We start from the raw sequence: 21,733 nt of genomic DNA, 5'->3' as shown, positions 1-21,733 counted from the left end.
AGTTCATCCATAGCCCTTTAAATTGGTCAGAAGCTGCATTGCCATCTACTGTTGTACAATCCGCAGAGCAGCGCCGTCTCTAAAAGATGAAATAACGTCTCAGATGGCTGGGAGAAAGTCAGAGATGGCTGGGAAAAAGTTTCAGATGGCTGGGAGAAAGTCTCAGATGGCTGGGAGAAAGTCTGAGAGGGTTAAGAGAAAGTCTCAGATGGCTGGGAGTAAGTCTCAGGTGGCAGGGACAAAGTCTCAGATGGCTAAAATAAAGTCAGAGATGGCTGAGAGAAAGTGTCAAATGGCTGGGAGAAAGTCAGCAATGGCTGGGAAAAAGTTTCAGAGGGCTAGGAATAAGTCTCAAGAGAAAGTCTCAGATAGGTGGGAGAAAGTCTAAGATGGCTAAGACAAAGTATCAGATGGTTAAGAGAAAGTCTCAGATGGCTGGGAGGTCTCAGATGGCTAAGAGGAAGTCTCAGATGGCTGGGAGAAAGTCTCAGGTGGATAAGAGATAATCTCAGATGGCTGGGAGGAAATCTCAGATGGCTGGGAGAAAGTCTCAAAGGGCTAGGAGAAAGTCTCAGATGGGTGGGAGAAAGTCTCAGATGGGTGGGAGAAAGTCTCATATGGCTGGGAGAAAGTCTCAGATGGGTGGGAGAAAATCTCATATGGCTGGGAGAAAGTCTCAGATGGCAGGGAGGTCTCAGATGGCTAAGAGAAAGTCTCAGATGGGTGGGAGAAAGTCTCAGATGGCAGGGAGGTCTCAGATGGCTAAGAGAAAGTCTCAGATGGCTGGGAAAAAGTCTCAGATGGCAGGGAGGTCTCAGATGGCTCGGAGAAAGTCTCAGATGGCTGGGAGAAAGTCTCAGATGGCTGGGAAAAAGTCTCAGATGGCTGGGAGAAAGTCTCAGATGGCTAAGAGATAATCTCAGATGGCCGGGAGGAAATCTCAGATGGCTGGGAGAAAGTCTCAGATGGCTAAGAGATAGTCTCAGATGGCTGGGAGGTCTCAGATGGCTAAGAGGAAGTCTCAGATGGCTGGGAGAAAGTCTCAGGTGGATAAGAGATAATCTCAGATGGCTGGGAGGAAATCTCAGATGGCTGGGAGAAAGTCTCAAAGGGCTAGGAGAAAGTGTCAGATGGGTGGGAGAAAGTCTCAGATGGGTGGGAGAAAGTCTCATATGGCTGGGAGAAAGTCTCAGATGGGTGGGAGAAAATCTCATATGGCTGGGAGAAAGTCTCAGATGGCAGGGAGGTCTCAGATGGCTAAGAGAAAGTCTCATATGGCTGGGAGAAAGTCTCAGATGGGTGGGAGAAAGTCTCATATGGCTGGGAGAAAGTCTTAAAGGGCTAGCAGAAAGTCTCAGATGGGTGGAAGAAAGTCTCAGATGGCAGGGAGAAAGTCTCAGATGGGTGGGAGAAAATCTCATATGGCTGGGAGAAAGTCTCAGATGGCAGGGAGGTCTCAGATGGCTAAGAGAAAGTCTCAGATGGGTGGGAGAAAGTCTCAGATGGCAGGGAGGTCTCAGATGGCTAAGAGAAAGTCTCAGATGGCTGGGAAAAAGTCTCAGATGGCAGGGAGGTCTCAGATGGCTCGGAGAAAGTCTCAGATGGCTGGGAGAAAGTCTCAGATGGCTGGGAAAAAGTCTCAGATGGCTGGGAGAAAGTCTCAGATGGCTAAGAGATAATCTCAGATGGCCGGGAGGAAATCTCAGATGGCTGGGAGAAAGTCTCAGATGGCTAAGAGATAGTCTCAGATGGCTGGGAGGTCTCAGATGGCTAAGAGGAAGTCTCAGATGGCTGGGAGAAAGTCTCAGGTGGATAAGAGATAATCTCAGATGGCTGGGAGGAAATCTCAGATGGCTGGGAGAAAGTCTCAAAGGGCTAGGAGAAAGTCTCAGATGGGTGGGAGAAAGTCTCAGATGGGTGGGAGAAAGTCTCATATGGCTGGGAGAAAGTCTCAGATGGGTAGGAGAAAATCTCATATGGCTGGGAGAAAGTCTCAGATGGCAGGGAGGTTTCAGATGGCTAAGAGAAAGTCTCATATGGCTGGGAGAAAGTCTCAGATGGGTGGGAGAAAGTCTCATATGGCTGGGAGAAAGTCTTAAAGGGCTAGCAGAAAGTCTCAGATGGGTGGGAGAAAGTCTCAGATGGCAGGGAGAAAGTCTCAGATGGGTGGGAGAAAATCTCATATGGCTGGGAGAAAGTCTCAGATGGCAGGGAGGTCTCAGATGGCTAAGAGAAAGTCTCAGATGGGTGGGAGAAAGTCTCAGATGGCAGGGAGGTCTCAGATGGCTAAGAGAAAGTCTCAGATGGCTGGGAAAAAGTCTCAGATGGCAGGGAGGTCTCAGATGGCTCGGAGAAAGTCTCAGATGGCTGGGAGAAAGTCTCAGATGGCTGGGAAAAAGTCTCAGATGGCTGGGAAAAAGTCTCAGATGGCTGGGAGAAAGTCTCAGATGGCTAAGAGATAATCTCAGATGGCCGGGAGGAAATCTCAGATGGCTGGGAGAAAGTCTCAGATGGCTAAGAGATAGTCTCAGATGGCTGGTAAGAAGAGAAGAAAACCGAATTGGAAACACCAGGGCAGATAATAAGAGGCTGACCTAGAAACACGTGGTTCCAAGTGATATGAAGGACTGTGGTTCAGGATTATGTAGTTGATGGTCTGGTCGTTGTTTCTGCAATCACTTTCTTTGAATATCCTCTTGTGAACGTAGTTGTGTTTGTCAATGTATGTGTGTGTGTGCGAGGCTGTGTTGGCTGGATCATGTTGCCCGCATGCCCAGCCACCACGTGTCCAAGCGGCTTTTGTGTGCCTAAAGAGGACTAAATAAGTGCAGCATGGGCTGCAGATCAGATAGGCTGATGGGGTACAGGAGGATGTGGAGCTGAGTGAATTTGCCAATGATTGGTACCAGCGGTGTTAAGATCGCCCTCGATGGAGGAGGCTCGTGAAGGACACTACTGGGCAATTGAAGGCGGTCGCCCTCCAACAACAACGGAGGGCAGAGCAGCAAAGCTCACAACAACGAGCGGAGCGCCTTGCGGCTAAAGCAAAGCGAGTTGGCACAGTAGGGAGCACAGGCGGTTCATCTGTCAATCATCTGAGTCAGTCAACCCATGGCACCTGGATCAGTCGCGTGACCTCTTACCAGCAGTGAGCCTTCCAAACTTCACGTGGCCTCGAGGTGCAAAGACAAAGATGCCGTGTATAGCCTTAACAGACTGTTGGGGCAAGTGCTGTTAGCGAGCACCTATGAAAGCCAGAAATGCACCACGCCCAGCCACCTTTGTCTCCCAAGTGGCTATGTTTACGACACACCGCACCAGGTACTCATTCGACCTCGGGGAGGCCCAGAATCGCTTAAGATAATCGTCGCCAGTGTCGTCCGTGAGCGGAAAACGAACTCGTGTCGCCGTGTTCATAGCACAAGCACACGTACTGCGACGCTACCGCTCCCCATGTCATCACCACCACCACCACCATTATCATCGTCACGACCATCATCAAGGTGCACCTAGCCTGGCACACATACTCACGCTTGAGCTCGGCGCGCTCCTTCTCGCGCAGCGTCTCCGCGAACGCGTTGTCGTCGTCGCTGAGCGGCCACGAGTCGCACAGCACCCGCATCTCCAGCACGTACACGGGCGCCGGCTACACACGCACACAAAGACAAAGATCCCCCGTGTAGCCTCAACAGATTGTTGGGGCAAGTGCTGTTAGCGAGCACCTATGAAGGCCGCAACGGCACATGAAGGGGAAAACACGCCTCACCAAGTTTGACTCCCGAGTGGCGATATTTACGCATTGTACCAGGTACTCGTTTGAGGCCGAGGCGACCTAGGGGAGGACCAGGACCAGTTAAAATAATCGTCACTGGTGTTGACCGTGAGCGGGAATTGAACTCGGGTCGACGGGTTCGTAGCACAGCGCGCTAACTGCGACACTACCGCTACATCAACCGCAAATCGTCACTAAGTGGCGGTGACGTCACCACGGCGCTTGTGCCAGGCTAGGTGCACGTTGAGCCCAGGAGATCACGGGGCAGACCAAGCAGGTGGCACGGGTCGACTGACTGAGATGAGTGGCCGATGCGCCACCTGTGCACCCTACCGTGCCAACTTGCTGTGCTTTAGCCACCCGGCGCTCCGCTCATTGTTGTGAGCGTCGCTCCTCCGCCCTCCGTTGTTGTTGGAGAGCGACTGCCTCCAACTGCCCAGTAGCGTCCTTCATTAGCCTCCTCCACAGAGGCCGATCTTGACACCCCTGGTACCAGTCATCACTCCATCTCTTCTCTAGCCCGTGCCGTGCCCGTTTAGCCCCCTCTATCCAGCCGAACAAAAGTTGTTTAGGCATGCGGTCGCTTTCGAGGATTTGTGAGCTCCTCACAAATCCTCAGGATTGATCATAGGCAGGCCAGCCTAAATGTTTCTAACCGGCGAAGATGTTCCATTATGGGGGTCCACGTTTCGCAAGCGTAGAGAAGGGAGACCACGTAGCTTCCACACAGCGTTACGCAAACAAGGAAAATATAATGCCGCTCGACTGATTCGGCGTGAGATCTCTGCTGTCAAACCAGAGCAGGTCATGAGCACACACACGCACACATACACACACACGCACGCACACGCGCACACACACACACACATGGTGCACATGCATACACACATGCGGCGCGTGCACACACAACAAAGATCACCCCCCCCCACCCCCCCGTATAGCCTTTTAACAGACTGGCGGGGCAAGTGCTGTTAAAACTCAACGATAAATTATTTTTATTTTACCAGGTAAGGCTCACTGAGCTATGTGTAGATCTTTTTTTCAGAAGAGACCAGGCCGCATATGATCGCTCAACAAAGCGGCTCATCGTGTGGAAATCCAGTGCATGTATCCCCATTGATTGCGTCTACATTGTCCAGGCCATAATGCTCTTCACCAAAAAGTCCTTCGTAACCAATTTCATCCCGAGCGTTGCTATCAGTGTAATGTCACCACGTGACGGCAGCCCATCCGAGCGCTATCCAGGCTCAATCCCCGCTAAGCTTCCGAGACCGGGCGCGACCGGCCAAAGAGCCATACGCGCAAATGTCCGCGCCGAGACAGGAAGACAAGAGGTGGACTGCCAAGAGCGGTGGCGATGGTGCAATGGGAGGCCGTTATTGAAACGGGCGGTTCCATCTGCGCACGCTCTCTCCGCGGCCTCCGCGCGACCCTCTCCCGCCGCTCACCTGCTCAGGCTCAGCTCGCAGCATCTCCGGAGCCGCCAGGGTCTGAGTTCGAGCCTCCGCTTCGGACTGCGGTGGCGCGGGAGCCAGGCCGCTGGGGGGCCGCGACGTCGTCGTGGACGACGACGCTGACGACGACGACGCCGCCGTCGCCCTTCCCGTCTTGTGCCCACCGCCGGACTTCCTGACGGGCGGCGGAGCCGGGTTCATGGGGGTTGGAGACTTGGCACCGCCGTTACTGGCCGGAGCTATCACGGAAGTGGCGGCGTTGGGGGAGGGGAGATGGGGAGAGAAAAAAATTATGGGGTGGGTGATATTGCGGACCAGCGATGTCGCATTCGCCGCTTGTTGTGGAGGTTCGCGGTTGGTATATGCAAAATATTATAATGTTTTGCTGGGTAAGACCCACCGAGCTATGAAGCTCTTTTTCAGAAGCGACCTGGCCACAAATGATAGCCCAACGAAGTGGCTCATCACGTGGAAATTTATAGCGGCCGCGGGGAGAGAGACACCGCAAACTCCAAATATACAGCGGGCTTCAGGGTCGTGATCGAACCCACGACTTGCTGTAGACCGGGCGAGGTAGTTAGCATCTTGCAAACCGCGGCGCTCCTTAACAGAACAATCGTGGTCTGCCTGCTTCGCAGTGGACGTTCAAGATGTTGTGACGTAATTCGAAAAAGAGTCGGGGCATTGCGTGCCCGATGACACGGGTCAAAACATCACACCGGCAACCGCTCCAATGGGGATTACCCATGACAGCAGCGATCATCGCCCCCCCTCCTACTCGCCAACTGCTGCCACGCTTGCAGGCCAGGTGCCGCGTTTCATTTGTGTTGCACAGAGGTGGTGGGTGGGGGGGGTGTGCCCTTCGAATGTGAGATGGCGACGCGAGACGTACGGCGATTGTCGCACAAAGGAGGGCGGCTCCATCAAAAACCAAAATCATCGTCGCCGTCGTTATGACGACGACGATTATTATTCATACATCACTCGTCTCGGAGGAGCGACGCAACGAGACACGTTGCTGAGGGGGACGCCACTCGCGACCGCTCGCCGCCGATTGATTTGCCCGAGTGTTGACGGACATGACAAACAACACTATTTTAGGATTATCTTTGCAGAGCCGTGTGCTGCATCGAAAAAAACAAATGAACGAATAATAATAGTAATTTATAAGGCGGCAGAGTGTGGTGTTTGCGACCCACCCCCTCGTGTGCTGTGCATAACACTTTCCCCAACAGTCTGTTCAGGCTATACGTGGGATATTTGTCTTTGTAAGTGGGTGGAGAGCAGTGGCATAGTGGTTAGCACACTGTGCAATGAACCAACCAAAATCATTTGGAACACCGCCCACGGCTAACATCAGCGACGAGTGTTACCTGAACCCGTCCTCGGCCTCTGCGCACTTCACCAACCCGCACTGACCAGCATGGTGAAGTATGGTCAAACAACATGCATGACTGGCACCCTCTGCTGCCCATGGCGTAGCCCCACAGCCTATGACCCCCACCCAAGCATCATCCAGGTTCAACCTCGCTTAACGCCTGAGATATGACCAGGCCAGGTGCATTCTGGGCAAATTGAAAGTGCTCATCTCCTGTTTCACAACCCTTGAGCCAGTTCACCACGGAAATTCCACATTCCTATGGCAGGGGTGAATATATCCAGAGGACAAGCACCATTGACGTCTCAACAAAGTGGTATTAATTTTATCGACCCCGGGAGGGACGACGGGCTGAGTTCAAACCCCAAACAGGATTTTAACCTGCGGCCCTTCCGTTGGTGAGCCGCTCGCTCTACCGCTGCGATGCACGGCGCACGGCACCGCGCAAAGCGCGGCCTCCCATAATGCACTGGCCGGCCTGGCAAGGAGCCAGCGTGCACGGGGCGCCCGGGCCCGGCCTTTTAATTTTACAAAACCGCACAGAGTTAGGTCTCGCGATAGAGATGCTTGCAAGACAGCAGCGTTCTAATGTAAAGTAATGGGTTTAATCACTAGGAATGTTGCTTTCGTTGCCTTGGGGGGGGAAGGGGGGGCGGGGGGTAGGCTAGCTAGTGGAGACAAATGATTACGGCTTTTCTACCGGTTGGAGGAGACCTTTTAAAGAGCCGGGGATAATTGAAAATCGGTGCGGCGGGCACCCGGCAGGAATTGGCCTTTAGCGCAGCCTTGCGGGCTGGATCACTGCCGTGGGTCTCTGGGGTTGTGCCGTGCAGCTCTCCCGTGTGCGGCCAGGGGTCCTGCCGCTCGCTCTGGGTGTGTTCTGCCGCGCGACGTCCGACGTTCCGCTCCGCGTGCTGGGAGCCGCTTCCGCTCCGTTTCCGCGACACTGGAGCGGCACGGCCTGACAGCGCGTCGGAGTGCAACCGCGAGCGAGCTCGTGGAAGTCGACCGATTTGCATTTCCCTGCCCGAGCGTGAATCGGTTACTGACGGAGACCCCGGCACGTGCAGCGAAACGTCGGACTACATGCTGAAACCGGTGTAGGCTGGCTTAAATAAGGTAAAAAAAATACGCCCTCCGCTGACTCAAATCACCCGTCGACTGCGCCGATGTCATCAGATCCCGAAGGCTAAGCAATGGCTGGGCCTTGATAGCCCCTCGAATGGGGAGACCGTCATGCGTAGCAGCGTGTGATCACACACAGACGTCGTGAAGCTCACTACCCGTGAAAATCGCCCGTGCCACACACTGGCTCGCCAGGAGATGCCAGTGGACCAAACGTGGACACCTCACCCGGTCGATTCGTACGGGGACAGAGCGTTGAACCCTCACGCGCGCGGATATTCCGGCTGAAAACATCTCGATATGCAGAGGACTGCAGACCTCGGGTGAATGTTTGGTCGCGCCTTCCCACTTGTCCGTCCTCGCACCGCTCTCATCGGCAACGAGCGAAAGCTGCACGGCGGTGGCGCGTTACGACTCGAAATTAATTCATGAGGTTTTTTTTTTTGGGGGGGGTAAGATCGCATCAGTAAGTGTGTGTCGTGAACCCACCGCCACCCGACACACCCAGTTGGCGAGGTTTAATCACGTAAACAAATCGTGCCGATTAGTTACTACTTCAGCACGCCGGACGCGTTGGAGAGTAAACCCGCAACGCTTACGATTCGAGTACACCGTGACGTTTCTCCGGTGATTGCAACAACCGGCTGAAAATGAGCCTGCCACCACCCTCCTCTCACCCCCCCACCACTAGCACCCTCCCTCCCTCTCGGCGTGTCCCCACGTGCGCCGTCTCACCGCGCTGGGTGGCCGAGCGGCGCCGGGCTCCCCGCAGCGCCGCGGCGACGATGGCGGCGTCGCCGCGACCCGTGGCGCTCGCCACCGTCCTCTCGCCCTCCAGCAGCGCCAGCGAGAGGCGTGCGCTCGCCAGCGACGCGTGCACGCGCAGAGACACCAGCTGGTCCACGCTCGCTTTCATGCGGTACCTGTGTGCGTGTTCGCGAGCAAATGGTGGTGCTGCTGTCCGAGTGGTGAGCGCGCTGCGCTACGAACCCGGCTGCCCGAGTTCGATTACCGCTCACGTACGCCAGCACTGGTGGCGATTATCTGACAAGGACAAAGATTCCCCCCCGTGTAGCCTTAACAGACTGTTGGGGCAAGTGCTGTCAGCGAGCACCTTCTAAGGCCGGCACGGCACACAAGGGGGTGGGTGGCCAGCACCACGCCCGGCCGTCTTTGGTCTCCCCAGTGGCGATGTTTAGACACCGCACCAGGGACTCATTTTGAGGCTGGGTCGCCCTAGGGGAAGCCCAGGATGGGTTCAGATAATCGTCACCGCTGTTAGCGGTGTACGGGAATCGAACTCGGGTCGCCGGGTTTCGCAGCGCGCTGAACCGCTGCACGCACGCACGCAAACACACGCAAACACACGCGGGCTCGCCTCGACCTCTGACCTCATCGCGAGCCCCTGCTCGCCGGGGACGTAGTGTTCCCGAACGTCGCGGGCGGCGAAGGCGACGGCGATCGGCTCGCGCTCGGGCACGGGCAGCTGGCCGCCCGAGCCCACGATGCGCAGGCGCCAGCGCCCGCCCCCGCCCACAGGGGACTCCCCGCTCTCCGCGTCGCCCACAAACGTGTAGCCGCTCTGGTCGCAAACACGGTGGGGGGGCACGGGGGGTGGGGGGGGGGGGGGGGGAAGCAGCGCTGAGTGTTGGGGGGGGGGGGCGGGGGGTGGAGTGGGCGGCATTGGTTGCTGTCCGTGGCGCTAGGCAGGCATTGCGGGAGCGTTCAAGTGCATTTAATGCACGTGATATGCTGCGGCGTGGGAACAGGACGAAGAGAAAGATCCCCCCGTATGGCCTGAACAGACGTTCAGGGCAAGTGCCGTTAGCGAGCGCCGCCTTTGTCTCCTTTGCGGGGATGTTTACACGCCGCAGCAAGCACTAATTTAAGGCTGAGTTGACCTATGCGAGGCCCAGGACCGGTCGGTTCAGATATTCGTCACTGGTGTTGGCCGTCGCCGGGCATCAAACTCGGGTCGCCGGGTTTGTGGCACAGCGCGACGCGCAAACCCGGTTCAACGTTGTGGCACGCCCCATCCGCGCGGCGACGTCACCACCGCTCGCGCGCCAGTCAGGAAGCCAGCCAGCCAGCCAGAGAGAAACTCTTTTCCTCGTTTTCGTACGATACAGCCACAGCGTCAATCAGGGCGACCCGCTGGACTTGAACTGCGAGTATCCGTTACACGTGGCGAACACGCTGCCGCCAGGCGATGCCACGGTCCCAGCATTAGACCCCCGTGTATCCCCTACGTGTCTCCCGCCTATCCCCTCGTATCCCCTGCGTATCCTATTTATCTCCCACGTATCCCCTGCGTATACCCCGCTGCGTATCCGATGCGTATCTCCCGCGTATCCCCTGCATATCCTGTTCATCGTCCGCGTATCCCCCGCTGCGTATCCCCTGCATATCCTGTTCATCGTCCGCGTATCCCCTGCTGCGTATCCCCTGCTGCGTATCCCCCGCTGCGTATCCCCTGCTGCGTATCCCCCGCTGCGTATCCCCCGCTGCGTATCCCCCGCTGCGTATCCCCTGCTGCGTATCCCCTGCTGCGTATCCCCTGCTGCGTATCCCCTGCTGCGTATCCCCTGCTGCGTATCCCCTGCTGCGTATCCCCCGCTGCGTATCCCCTGCTGCGTATCCCCTGCTGCGTATCCCCCGCTGCGTCACCTTGTTGGGAGCGAACACGGCCGACCTGACCAGGCAGCGGGGGCCGCCACGGCCGCTGCGGTGCAGCAGTCGCCCCGTGTCATTGTCGACGATGTGGAGTGATGAGCGCGGAGCGGGCGAGTGGAGCTCCGCGGAGAGGCGAGTCTCCTCGGGCACGCGGAACACCGCCCTGCGCGCCGCGCCACACCGCACACGCCATTATCCGTGGACAATCCACTGCTGGGTGAAGGCGCGGTTGGCGATGCACATCAACAGCCGCCACTGGGCATCGTGGGGACAACGACGGGATCCAGAACAATGACACCACAAACACCACCACCGCAACTACTACCACCGCAAACACCACAACCACCACCACTACCTCCACTACCAGCATTCATTCATCACCATCAGCCATGGTCAATCCACTGCTGGACGAAGGTCTCCCCACGGCATCGCCATCTCTCACATCCTACGCTGGGAAAGAGCACCCAGCGCCTGCACACGGGCGGATTCTGTCGCTCCATCTCCACAGTGGACGAAACTAACCAGGCACGTTCCCTCGTTTGGCTGCCGCTTTCTCATCAGTCTCGACCGTCGGTACACCATCTGTCCTGACCAAGTCCACTCGCATTTCACGACACTCAGTGGGACGACATCTCTAGCTCCGTTGCTCTAGCCCACGTCTTCCTCGTTCCGTCTCTCAGTGTAACCCCAAGCGGGGTAGCTCTCTCCAAGCTTCTTTGCGCACCTGTGCTCGGTATTTTATTGTTTCTTTAATACCAACGTCCCTTATCTACGTTTTATCGTGACAAATACATAAATAAATAACTGCCGTTAGTGCTCGCTAACGGCACCTGCCCCGACAGTTTAGTCAAGGCTACCCCGGGGGGGATCTTCGTCTCTGTTGCACGGAACAAACGCGTGGGCCACCGTCCAGTAGCCCCGCTTCTCCGTAGCCCGGTGCTCAACGGGCCCCGTGGGCTCTGGTGTAAGTTGCAACGCCTGCGCACTGAAGCAGCTACACCACCGCCATCGCGTTGCATGTTGTAGCGTTGAACTTCCTTCGCGCCGTACGTAGCAAAACGTGCGCCAATGTCGCTCCCTGCGAAGCTACATCACAGCCACCGTGATCGTCGTCGTCGTCGTCGTCATCATCGGCAGCGGCAATCGCTCAACTACCTCGCCTGGTATACAGGAGGTCGTGGGATCGATCCCGACCGTTGCGCCTGCACACGCGGAGTCTGCATGTTCTCCCCGGCTCCTCCGGTTTTTCCCTCGACATTCACAAACGCGCATTTAGAGTCATTTGTCTGCAATTACGATACAGCCACTCGGTCGAGCTATCATTTGTGGCCAGGTCGATTCAGGAAAAGGGCTACTACACAGCTCAGTGGGGCCTTACCTGGTTGAGTTAAATAGCTTAGCAATCGCTCACCTGAAGAGCAGGAACCAGGAGTGGGGCGGCTGATCCGAGCAGCTGCCCGAGTAGTCGGCGAACGTCGCGCGGCTCCCCTCGTCGGCGGCGAACGGGAAGCGCCCCAGCAGTCGAGCGTCTTGCATCAGCACGTGCCTGTGGCTCGCAGGCGGGGCCACGGGCAGGCCGGTGATGGCTCGGACCACGCCTCACCGCATCTCCGATGTGTTATCGGTCGCCGGGGGTGGGGGGAGGTGGGGTTGTACCGCGCGTTTTTCGGCACGATGTCCGACGTTTCGGCGCGCGTCCGCGAAGAGCCTCTCGGCACGCCGGGCATCGTGAGCGACGGCACGTAGGCACAACCCATTCTGCGCGTGGTCATCGCCCGCCCAGGCCCTATCCAGGCTCAAGCCCGCTTAGTTTCCCACTTCTGGCTTTCGGGATCCGAGAGGATCGGGCAGATTCCGGGTGATTCGATCGGAGGCAGTGGTGGAGCTCATCAAGCGTGCAGGCGGTGAAACTGCACCACAGCCCGTGAGCCCGAGGAGGCCCAGGTACGTCTGGAACGCTCTTTCTTCCGATATTGCGAAGCCACTGGAGCAATGCACTTTTAAATCATCCCGTTTGAAAACTCATTTAATCATTACTGATTGTTGTGTTTAGTTTGTTGGCCATCACCCATACCTCCGATTAGCACGGTTGGCTACGTACGGTGCGAAAAAAGCTCAACATACATACATCTGGCCATGGTGGCGAAATGTTAACTACCTCGCCTGTTATCCAGGAGGTCGTGGGACCGATCCCAACCATTACGCCTGCATACAGTATGTGGAGTCTGCATGCTCTCCACGGGACCTACGGTTTTTCCTTCCACATTTATAAACGCGCATTTAGAGTAATTTGTCTGCAACAACGACAAGCCACTCGGTCCAGCTATCATTTGTGGCCAGGTCGATTCAGGAAAAAGAGCTAAACAGCTCAGTGGGCCTTACCTGGTTGAGTTAAACAGTTTCGCACATACAAATTCAGCCGTATATATATTAATACTGGTCCTCCAGCAATCCGAAACGAATTGCCTGCCTTAAAGGAGATCCGTCAGTAGACATTTCCACAAACGCAATTGGCAGGGCGTCCGACAATGGGTGACGGAGATGGGAGGGTGTGTGCCCGTTGACTCTCTCCACATGCAACAACAACAACAAGTGCTGCTGCTGGATGACTCTATCACCACATACAAAACAAGTGGGGCAATTGGACAGGAGCCTCCATCCACGTGTATACCATTCTCCCTCTCTCCCCCCCCCCCCATGCTACGCCACCGGTCGACGGGCCAACCGCGTCGTACGACGCGGGGGGCATTCCTGCAGGGTTTAACGCGCTCGACCAGGACCCTGCGGGATTCGCCACCGGCGCGACGCCGACGTACCGGAGCAGGGCGGCGCCGTGCCGCTCCGCGCCCGGCTCAAGCAGCGCCCACACGCGGCCCAGCGTCCCCTTGACGGTGGCGGACTCCGCCGTGCCTGCGGCGTCACACGAGGCGTCACACGAGGCGTCACACGAGGCGTCACACGAGGCGTCACACGAGGCGTCACACGAGGCGTCACACGAGACGTCGCGCCAGGGCTCGTCGCGCCAGCCTTCCGTGACGTCACACCAGCATCACACCAGCATCACGCCAGCATCATATCAGCGTCACGCCAGCTTCGTGACGTCATACCAGCGTCACGCCAGCATCACACCGGCGTCAATCCAGCGTCAACCCAGCGACGACGCAGCGTCACGCTAGCGTCACGCTGGCGTCACGCCGGCGTCACGCCGCCATCGCTGGTGTGTGCTTCGCGAGCGTTTCAGACCTGGCTTGCGAGCGTTGCACAAGCGCCGCGCGTAGTGGCCCCTCCACAGCGCCTGCACTCTGACCGCCGCCGCCGCCGCCTCCTCGCTGGTCACTACGCGGGCCCCCCCCCACGTCTCGGGCGGCACCCCCGCCCTGCCTGACGAGGGGGGGGGGGTCAAACAAAACAATGACGTATGAAGGAAATAATGAAATCTTCTCGCAATACCAGCAGAAAGGGAGCACTACGCGTGGATTTGTTGTTTTGAGTTGGGGCACGTACAACGCAAGACGGCAATAACCACGACACCTTGCCGATCTCGTCAGGGAGCATAAAACATCACCACGCAAACTCCGGTGGTCATCCTCGCGGCAGCATTCGTGGCTTTTGGCTGGCCGCCGAACAAGGACGGTGGTCACCGAATCGTGCAGCGCTTTCAGATGCGCTTCCGCGTCCGTCTGGAACGCTCTTCCTTCCGATATTAGGAAGCCACTGGAGCTACCCACTTTTAAATGATCATCTACGTCGACAAACTAATTTCTTTAGAACTGCTTTTTGTGTTTAGTTTATTGTCCTTCCCCCACACCTCCGATTAGCACGGATGGCTACGCAGGGTACATTCATACATAATCATTATTGACAAGTAGGCTTTCGCGACCAATATTACTCATAATAAAGGTTTGTCACGTAAAGAACGCGCCAATTAGTGTACTACTTCAGTGTTGGAGAGTAAACCCACAACATTTACAATTTGAGTAGTATGACGTTTCGCTGACAAACCTTACTGGCTGTGTCGGGTGGTGGAGGGTTACGACACATTTATAGTGACGCGATCTAACCCAAAAACCTTTATTACGAATAATCATTATTGTTGCCACAAAGAGTGCAAACGGACTTTTGATGTCCCAAGGCTCCTCAGTATGGCACGTGCACAGCACACGCTTGTGGCGGTGAGTGGAGAGGGAGATGGAGGTAACGATGATGGGAGCGGAGGGGAGGAGAGGGGAGGGGAGGAGAGGGAGAGGGGAGGGAGAGAGGAGGGTGGCTTGTCAGAATTGAAACAAGAGATCGCGTGATGAGTGAATGAATTAAACAAAGCTCCATTACATGATTAATGGGGTGTGGATTTCAGAGTGGGCACGGCGTGGGGTGCTGCTCGTGGCAGGGGAAAAGGCTGTCGACTCACGCGCCCCGTGACTGACGGAAGAAATTGGGTTAGCGTCAAGCACACACCGACTTTCATTTACAATTCCAATTTTTGTTGCTGCTGTTGTTGTTGTCTCGTGCTTGACCATTAATAAGGGAAATCATCAGGAAAAGTGACATCTCCAGACAGCGACACTGACAAGTGGCAGCCCCTGTGATGCATCCGTGCGGCATTCCTCCCTGCGAATTACCACCCCCTGCCTCCCCGCCACACAGTGTGGAGTGTGTGTGTGTCACTGTGTGTGTGTGTCACTGTTGTGGAGAGAGTGGAGAGTTTCCCATACCTGGGCAGTGTGCTTATGACCGGCTCCAGTTTAACAGCAGAGGTCTCACTCCGAATCAGTCGAGCGGCAATATCTTTTCATCGGTTGCGTAACGCTGTGTGGAAGCTACCCGGTCTGTCGCTCCGCACTAAGCTTCAGCTCTTCTCGGCCACGGTCATTCCCTCCCTTCTCTACGCTTGCGAAACGTGGACCCCCTTAATGGAGCATCTTCGCCGGTTAGAAACATTTAGGCTGGCCTGCCTACGATCCATCCTGGGTTTAACCAGGCTGGACCGTGTGAGGAGCTCAAAAATCCTTGAAAGATCTGGGCAAGGTCCCATCGGTGAGCTCCTCCGGCAGGCAAGGCTGCGTTGGCTGGGTCATGTGGCCCGCATGCCCAGCCACCGCATGCCGAAACAGCTTTTGTTCGGCCGGATCGAGGGGGCTAAATAGGCGCGGCACGGGCTAGAGAAGAGATGGAGTGATGTGGTACAGGAGGACGTGGAGCTGAGTGGACTTGCCGATGACTGGTACCAGCGGTGTCAAGATCGGCCTCTGTGGAGAAGGCTCGTGAAGGACGCTACTGGGCAGTTGGAGGCAGTCGCCCTCCAACAACAACGGAGGGCGGAGGAGCGACGCTCACAACAACGAGCGGAGCGCCGGGTGGTTAAAATACAGCAGGTTGGCACAGTAGGGGGCACAGGTGGTGCATCAGCCAGTCATCTCAGTCAGTCGACCCGTGGCACCTGGGTCTGCCCCGTGACCTCCTGCCAGCGGGCGTTCGACACTCCACGTGGCCTCAAGGTGCACATGGCCTGGCACAAGCGTCGTGGTGACGTCACCGCCACTTATTGGCGAATGGCGGTTGTTGTTGATGTTGTGTCACTGTGTGTGTGTGCACAGAGTTTGTGGGGAGCAGTGGTGTAGCAGTTAGCGCGCTGCGCTACGAACCCGGCGACCTGGGTTCGATTCCCGCTCACGGCCAATACCAGTGACGATTATCTGAACCGGTTCTTGGCCTCCCCATAGGTCGACTCTGCCTCAAATGAGCACCTGGTGCGGTACGTACACATCGGCACTGGGGAGTCAAAGGTGGCCGGCGTGGTTGCTGGCGACCCATCCCCTCGTGTGCCACGTCGGCCTTCACAGGTGCTCGCTAACAGCACTTGCCCCAACAGCCTGTTAAGGCTATACGAGGTATCTTTGTTTTGGAGTTTGTGTGTTCTCCCCCTGTTCTGCACAGTGTGAGTGAGTGGGTCGGTGAGTGTGTGGAGTTTGTGTGTTCTCCCCCTGTTCTGCACAGTGTGAGTGAGTGGGTGAGTGGAGTTTGTCTGTTCTCCCCCTGTTCTACAGTGTGAGTGAGTGCGTGTTTGTGTGGAGTTTGAGTGTTCTCCCACTGTTCTGCACAGTGTGAGTGAGTGGGTCGGAGAGTGTGTGGAGTTTGTGTGTTCTCCCTCTGTTCTGCACAGGGTGAGTGAGTGGGTGAGTGAGTGTGTGGAGTTTGTATGTTCTCCCCCTGTTCTCCAAAGTGTGAGTGAGTGGGTGAGTGAGTGTGTGGAGTTTGTGTGATCTCCCCATGTTCTGGACAGGGTGAGTTAGTGGGTGAGTGTGTGGCGTTTGTGTGATCTCCCCCTGTTCTACAGTGTGAGTGATTGGGTGAGTGAGTGTGTGGCGTTTGTGTGATCTCCCCCTGTTCTGCACAGGGTGAGTGAGCGGGTGAGTGAGTGTGTGGAGTTTGTGTGTTCTCCCTCTGTTCTGCACAGTGTGAGTGAGTGGGTGAGTGTGTGTGTGGAGTTTGCGTGTTCTCCCTCTATTCCGCACAGTGTGAGTGAGTGGGTGAGTGTGTGGAGTTTGTGTGATCTCCCCCTGTTCTGCACAGGGTGAGTGAGTGGGTGAGTGAGTGCAGTTTGTGTGTTCTCCCCCTGTTCTCCAAAGTGTGAGTGAGTGGGTTGGTGAGTGTGTGGAGTTCGTGTGTTCTCCCTCTGTTCTGCACAGTGTGAGTGAGTTGGTTGGTGAGTGTGTGGAGTTTGTGTGATCTCCCCCTGTTCTGCACAGGGTGAGTGAGTGGGCGAGTGAGTGGAGTTTTTCTGTTCTCCCCCTGTTCTACAGTGTGAGTGAGTGGGTGAGTGTATGGAGTTTGTGTGTTCTTCCTCTATTCTGCACAGTGTGAGTGAGTGGGTGGGTGAGTGCGTGGAGTTTGTATGTTCTCTGTTCTACAAAGTGTGAGTAAGTGAGTGTGTGGAGTTTGTGTGTTCTCCCTCTGTTCAGTAGAGAGTGAGTGAGTGAGTGTGTGGAGTTTGTGTGTTCTCCCTCTGTTCAGCAGAGTGTGAGTGAGTGTGTGAAGTTTGTGTGTTCTCCCTCTGTTCTGCACAGTGTGAGTGAGTGAGTGTGTGAAGTTTGTGTGTTCTCCCTCTGTTCTGCACAGTGTGGGTGAGTGTGTGGAGTTTGTGTGTTCTCCCTCTGTTCTGCACAGTGTGAGTGAGTGTGTGAAGTTTGTGTGTTCTCCCTCTGTTCTGCATTGGGTTCCTCCGAGTTTTCCGGATTCCTCCCATGACTGAAAACATAACTATGTAACTAGTATCAGCAGCTAATGATCCAAATTATTATCGGCTTTCCCGGATAAATAAGCACGTTTTATTATAAGCATCGTAGACTCTGCAACAGTCATAGATGCGCCGCACCTTCTGGGGCTGTGCCGGTGGTGAGGCCAGGGAGGCTGAGGTCGCCTGTGAGGGCGTGGAGGGCAAACGGAAGGTCAGAGGGCACCGCTCCGGACAGGGCGCTGGCCAGCACGTGACACAGGCTCCGCGTGACGATCTACACGCACACACGAAGACAAAGAGTCCCCCGTATAGCCGATGAAGGCTGGCACGGCACACGAGGGGGTGGGTGGCCTGCGCTCAGCCCATCATCCTTCTCGGGCCAATAATTGAAGTGCCACTTCGTGGCGAAGCCAACAGTGGCTGTCCAATGGATTAACGCTCTTATTATTATTATTGTTATTTCCACAGTCACTGGCCCAAGGCCGCGAACGGGAGATGAGCACCAATGCCTCGATGCACACTTGAGCAGGAAGTCACTTTAACTCAATCCTTGTCACTCAAATCACCCGGAAACGAGCCCGACCATCGTCCGATCTCCGCACGGTAAGTGGTGTGTCGAGCAAGGATCGCGATTGGATGGATCCCACTGGCAGCTGTGGTGGGGGGGGGGGGGGGGTAATTAGGTGATGCGCAGCAGGGCACAGTATGGCAGAGCTCACGTTGACTTGCTGTGCCCGGGACTCTACGCTCCAGCGTGCGTGTACTCGAGGCAGGACCCGGAGAAAAAAATCCACGCGACCACGGGGAGAGAGAGAGACACGCAAACTCTAGAAATAGCAGGTGTCAGGGTTGGGATCGAACCCACGACCTCCTGTATACCAGGCGAGGTAGTTAACATCTCCTAGCCACCGTGGCGCCCACTAATCTAACCTCGCACGGCACCGTGTCACTACCACTCACGTGTCAGTTGTGTCCCTGAGCCCCCCCCCCCCCCCCGGACCAAATCCTGACCCCCTCCCCCATCCTCCCCCCACCCCCTACCCCGCGAGATGAATCCAGTGTGACAACTCCCTCCGCCTCTGGCCAGCGCCGGCTATTTACGGTGGTGGCGACGGCTCCTGGTGGCGCTCCCTGCGTCCCGAGAGGGCACTGGGGACAAGCGACACGGCCGAGCGTCGAACCGCGGCCAACGCCAACGCCAACGCCGCCGCCGTAGCAGCGGCCCGCAGGTTTCGCGGTTCCAGCCCCGGCGGCCGCCCCCCGGTCGACGCGGCAGGCGCCGGGAGAACGGTGAATCGGCGCGTGCCGTCCGCTACGCGGCGGGACGTGGGAAACGAACGGAAGGGCAGGAGGCCGTGCGTGCCGCCGTCTGCGGAACGCAACGCCCGGCAGAGTCGCACCGGGAGTCACGGTTGCTCGACTCGCTCGGGAGGTGCCACCCAGGCAACATTGCCCCCCGGGGTTGCGAAACGACTGCGGACCGCACCCGACTTTCGCGACAGCCTCGTGCGATGAGACCGGCGCGTTCATGAAACGCACTCACGAGTTGGGTTGTACCGGGGAGTCTTGCTGAGAACGCGGAGAAACCCCAGGACGCGCACGAGGGGATCGCACTGCAAGCTCCACACCGCTAGATTCGAGAAGCCATTGCTGTGCAATGGATGTTCGGCCAAATCCATCTTTATTGAGCGTTTGGCTGCGTGTGGGAGGAGGAAACCGGAGAGCCACTGCTGGAGACGAGGGGGCGGCACTCGTCACAGTTGGGAGTCACGCTCTGCTCGCTCCGGTGCTTGTGGTGCTGGTTGTGGTGGTGCTGGTTGTCCTAGTTATGGTGGTGCTGGTGGTTGTGGTGTTGGTGGTGCTCGTTGTGGTGGTGCTGGTTGTGCTGGTTGTGGTGGTGCTGGTGGTTGTGGTTGTGGTGGTGCTCGTTGTGGTGGTGCTGACGGTGCTGGTGGTGGCGGTGTTGGTGGTCGTGATGGTGGTGGTGATCGTACTGGTGGTGCTAGTGCTGGTCGTGCTGGTGGTGATGGTGGTAGTGCTGGTGGTGCTGGTGGTGGTGATGGTGGGGGCAGTGGCTGTAGTCATCGCAATGCTCAATGATTTCTGTCCACTCATAGCCAGCGTTGACAAGGGAAAAATCCCACTTCGTTTGGCAAATTTTGTCACAAATCTCGTTAACAAAATTAATGCCGGACGCAACCCGCCGGGTTCCGTCAGCGGGCGTTGAGGTCTATTTTATTGCCCATTGTTTATCGTGTTTGCGATAGCAATAGAACAAAAATATGGATTTATTTGTCCACTTATTTCTTTCTTCAATCGAATTAGGGCTGCCATGAATTTTTAATGACACCCCCCCCGCCGCCGCGGAAAAATAAATAATGAAAACTTTCAAAAACCCATTCCCGTCTAATGGAAGCGAGCGCGGCGAGGGATGAGCGTTTGAAGTTGCGTGCTTCCCGCTTCCCCTCCCGCTTCTCCTCTCGCTTCTCCTCTCGCTTCTCCTCTCGCTTCTCCTCCTCCCGCTTCCTCTCCCGCTTCCCTTCCCGCTTCTCCTCCCGCTTCTCCTCCTCCCGCTTCCCCTCCTGCTTCTCCTCCCGCTTCCCCTGCTCCCGCTTCCCGCTTCCCCTCCCGCTTCTCCTCCCGCTTCTCCTCCCGCTTCTCCTCCTCCCGCTTCTCCTCCTGCTTCTCCTCCCGCTTCCCCTCCTCCCGCTTCCCGCTTCCCCTCCCGCTTCTCCTCCCGCTTCTCCTCCCGCTTCTCCTCCTCCCGCTTCTCCTCCTCCCGCTTCTCTTCGAGCTTCACGCGCGTATACATCATCATCATCAACATCATTATTGTTATGATGATGCTCGTTAACCCCCCAGAAAAGGCTCAGAGTCTCTGAACTGCTTTCAAATTTGGAACCATGACGCCCGGCGCACATCGGCCGCCGCTTGCGAAAGACGTCACCGGACCTTTTGACGTTCCAGCGTGAGGCAGACGTGCGTTGGAATGGTCGATGCACACCGTGCTATCATCGGAAACTCTATTCAGAATGCAGGAGGAATCCGACGAGCTATGAAAGCTCTCTTTTGCGCCAGATGTCCAGTATGGGCGGCTCAGCAAGTCCCAACAGCAAACTATTCGGTAAAAAAGAGAAACCCCCAATATGTCAAGAGCCCCGATGCACGTGAATACGAGACGCTTGCCCCCTCCAGTGTTAACGTCGTTAAGGGAGGCGTAGTAAGCGCCGCTGTTCTTAAGGACATTTTTACTCACCGCAGCGACACGACCACCGCCACTCTACAACAGCTGTGCCCGCTCGCCCTCCTGCATGGCCTTGTGGGAGCCTCGCTGCCCAACGGAGTTGTTTTTCTTCAGTTTTTCTTCCGATTCCGTCCCCACGACGTACACACGCACGTCATGTTGAACGCGAACGGGTTAAGAATAAATAACGCGACGAAGCAGGTCCTTGAAGAGCCGCGTGCGGCCAGTGATGAACGTACGCACGCGTGGTGAACTTCTTTCGCACCGCACGTAGCCGTGTGAAATCGGAGGTGCGGGGGGGGGGGGAAATAAAAATCGTACGACGCCCAGGGGCGGAGCCAGGATTGTCAGCCCGGGGTGACATTCAACAAATGTTAATTTCAAGAATGATTTAGAGAGAGTCGGGCTGTTGAACTAGACGCCATCGGTTGGCGACACGCTCTGACAATGCAGTTGCACGGAGTCCGCCAGACCCGAGTGTCGTACACTTACACGCAGAATGTCACCCCCCCCCTGTCACCCCCCCCCCTGTCACCCCCCCTGTCACCCCCCCTGTCACCCCCCCCCCCCCGTCACCGCCCCTGACGACGCCCACCGTAAAGGGGCCGAGCTGGCGATGGCCGACCGTCGGCCCCCCGCCCCGGCCGCCCCCCGTGGCGTGCCTCGTCTCACCTGCCGCAGCGCGCTCCTCTCGCCGGGCACGCTCGCCCCCGCCGTGTCTATTCCCAGCAGCCCGTGGGGCGTCAGGGGCGGCTGGGGAGCGGGTCCCTGAGCCCAGCCGTGCGCGACTCCCCCGAGGGCCCGCATGGTGCCCAGCGCGTGCTCCGTGAAGCGGCAGCTCTCCTGCGTGGCG

The 21,733-nt window shown here is 56.8% G+C and overlaps 1 protein-coding gene across 3 annotated transcripts in view; it reads right to left on the bottom strand.

The window, feature by feature from the left end:
• Positions 1–21,733, bottom strand: part of ADGB (androglobin) — a 193,333-nt gene that overhangs the window by 10,206 nt on the left and 161,394 nt on the right. For all 3 annotated transcript variants that reach the window (XM_032973450.2, XM_076074936.1, XM_032973475.2), the window contains 10 exons: positions 21,553–21,723; positions 17,775–17,910; positions 13,646–13,783; positions 13,219–13,312; positions 11,814–11,948; positions 10,397–10,565; positions 9,121–9,311; positions 8,465–8,652; positions 5,221–5,465; positions 3,532–3,646 (listed from right to left, as the gene is read on the bottom strand). In XM_032973450.2, the coding sequence (XP_032829341.2) occupies positions 3,532–3,646; positions 5,221–5,465; positions 8,465–8,652; positions 9,121–9,311; positions 10,397–10,565; positions 11,814–11,948; positions 13,219–13,312; positions 13,646–13,783; positions 17,775–17,910; positions 21,553–21,723 (1,582 nt within the window). The remainder of the gene's footprint in view (positions 1–3,531; positions 3,647–5,220; positions 5,466–8,464; positions 8,653–9,120; positions 9,312–10,396; positions 10,566–11,813; positions 11,949–13,218; positions 13,313–13,645; positions 13,784–17,774; positions 17,911–21,552; positions 21,724–21,733) is intronic.

Source organism: Petromyzon marinus, chromosome 51, assembly GCF_048934315.1.
Source record: "Petromyzon marinus isolate PM22_M1 ecotype Great Lakes invasive population chromosome 51, UKy_Petmar_22M1.pri1.0, whole genome shotgun sequence".
In the NCBI taxonomy this organism is placed as follows: domain Eukaryota; kingdom Metazoa; phylum Chordata; class Hyperoartia; order Petromyzontiformes; family Petromyzontidae; genus Petromyzon; species Petromyzon marinus.
This window is presented reverse-complemented; position numbering and strand designations above follow the sequence as displayed.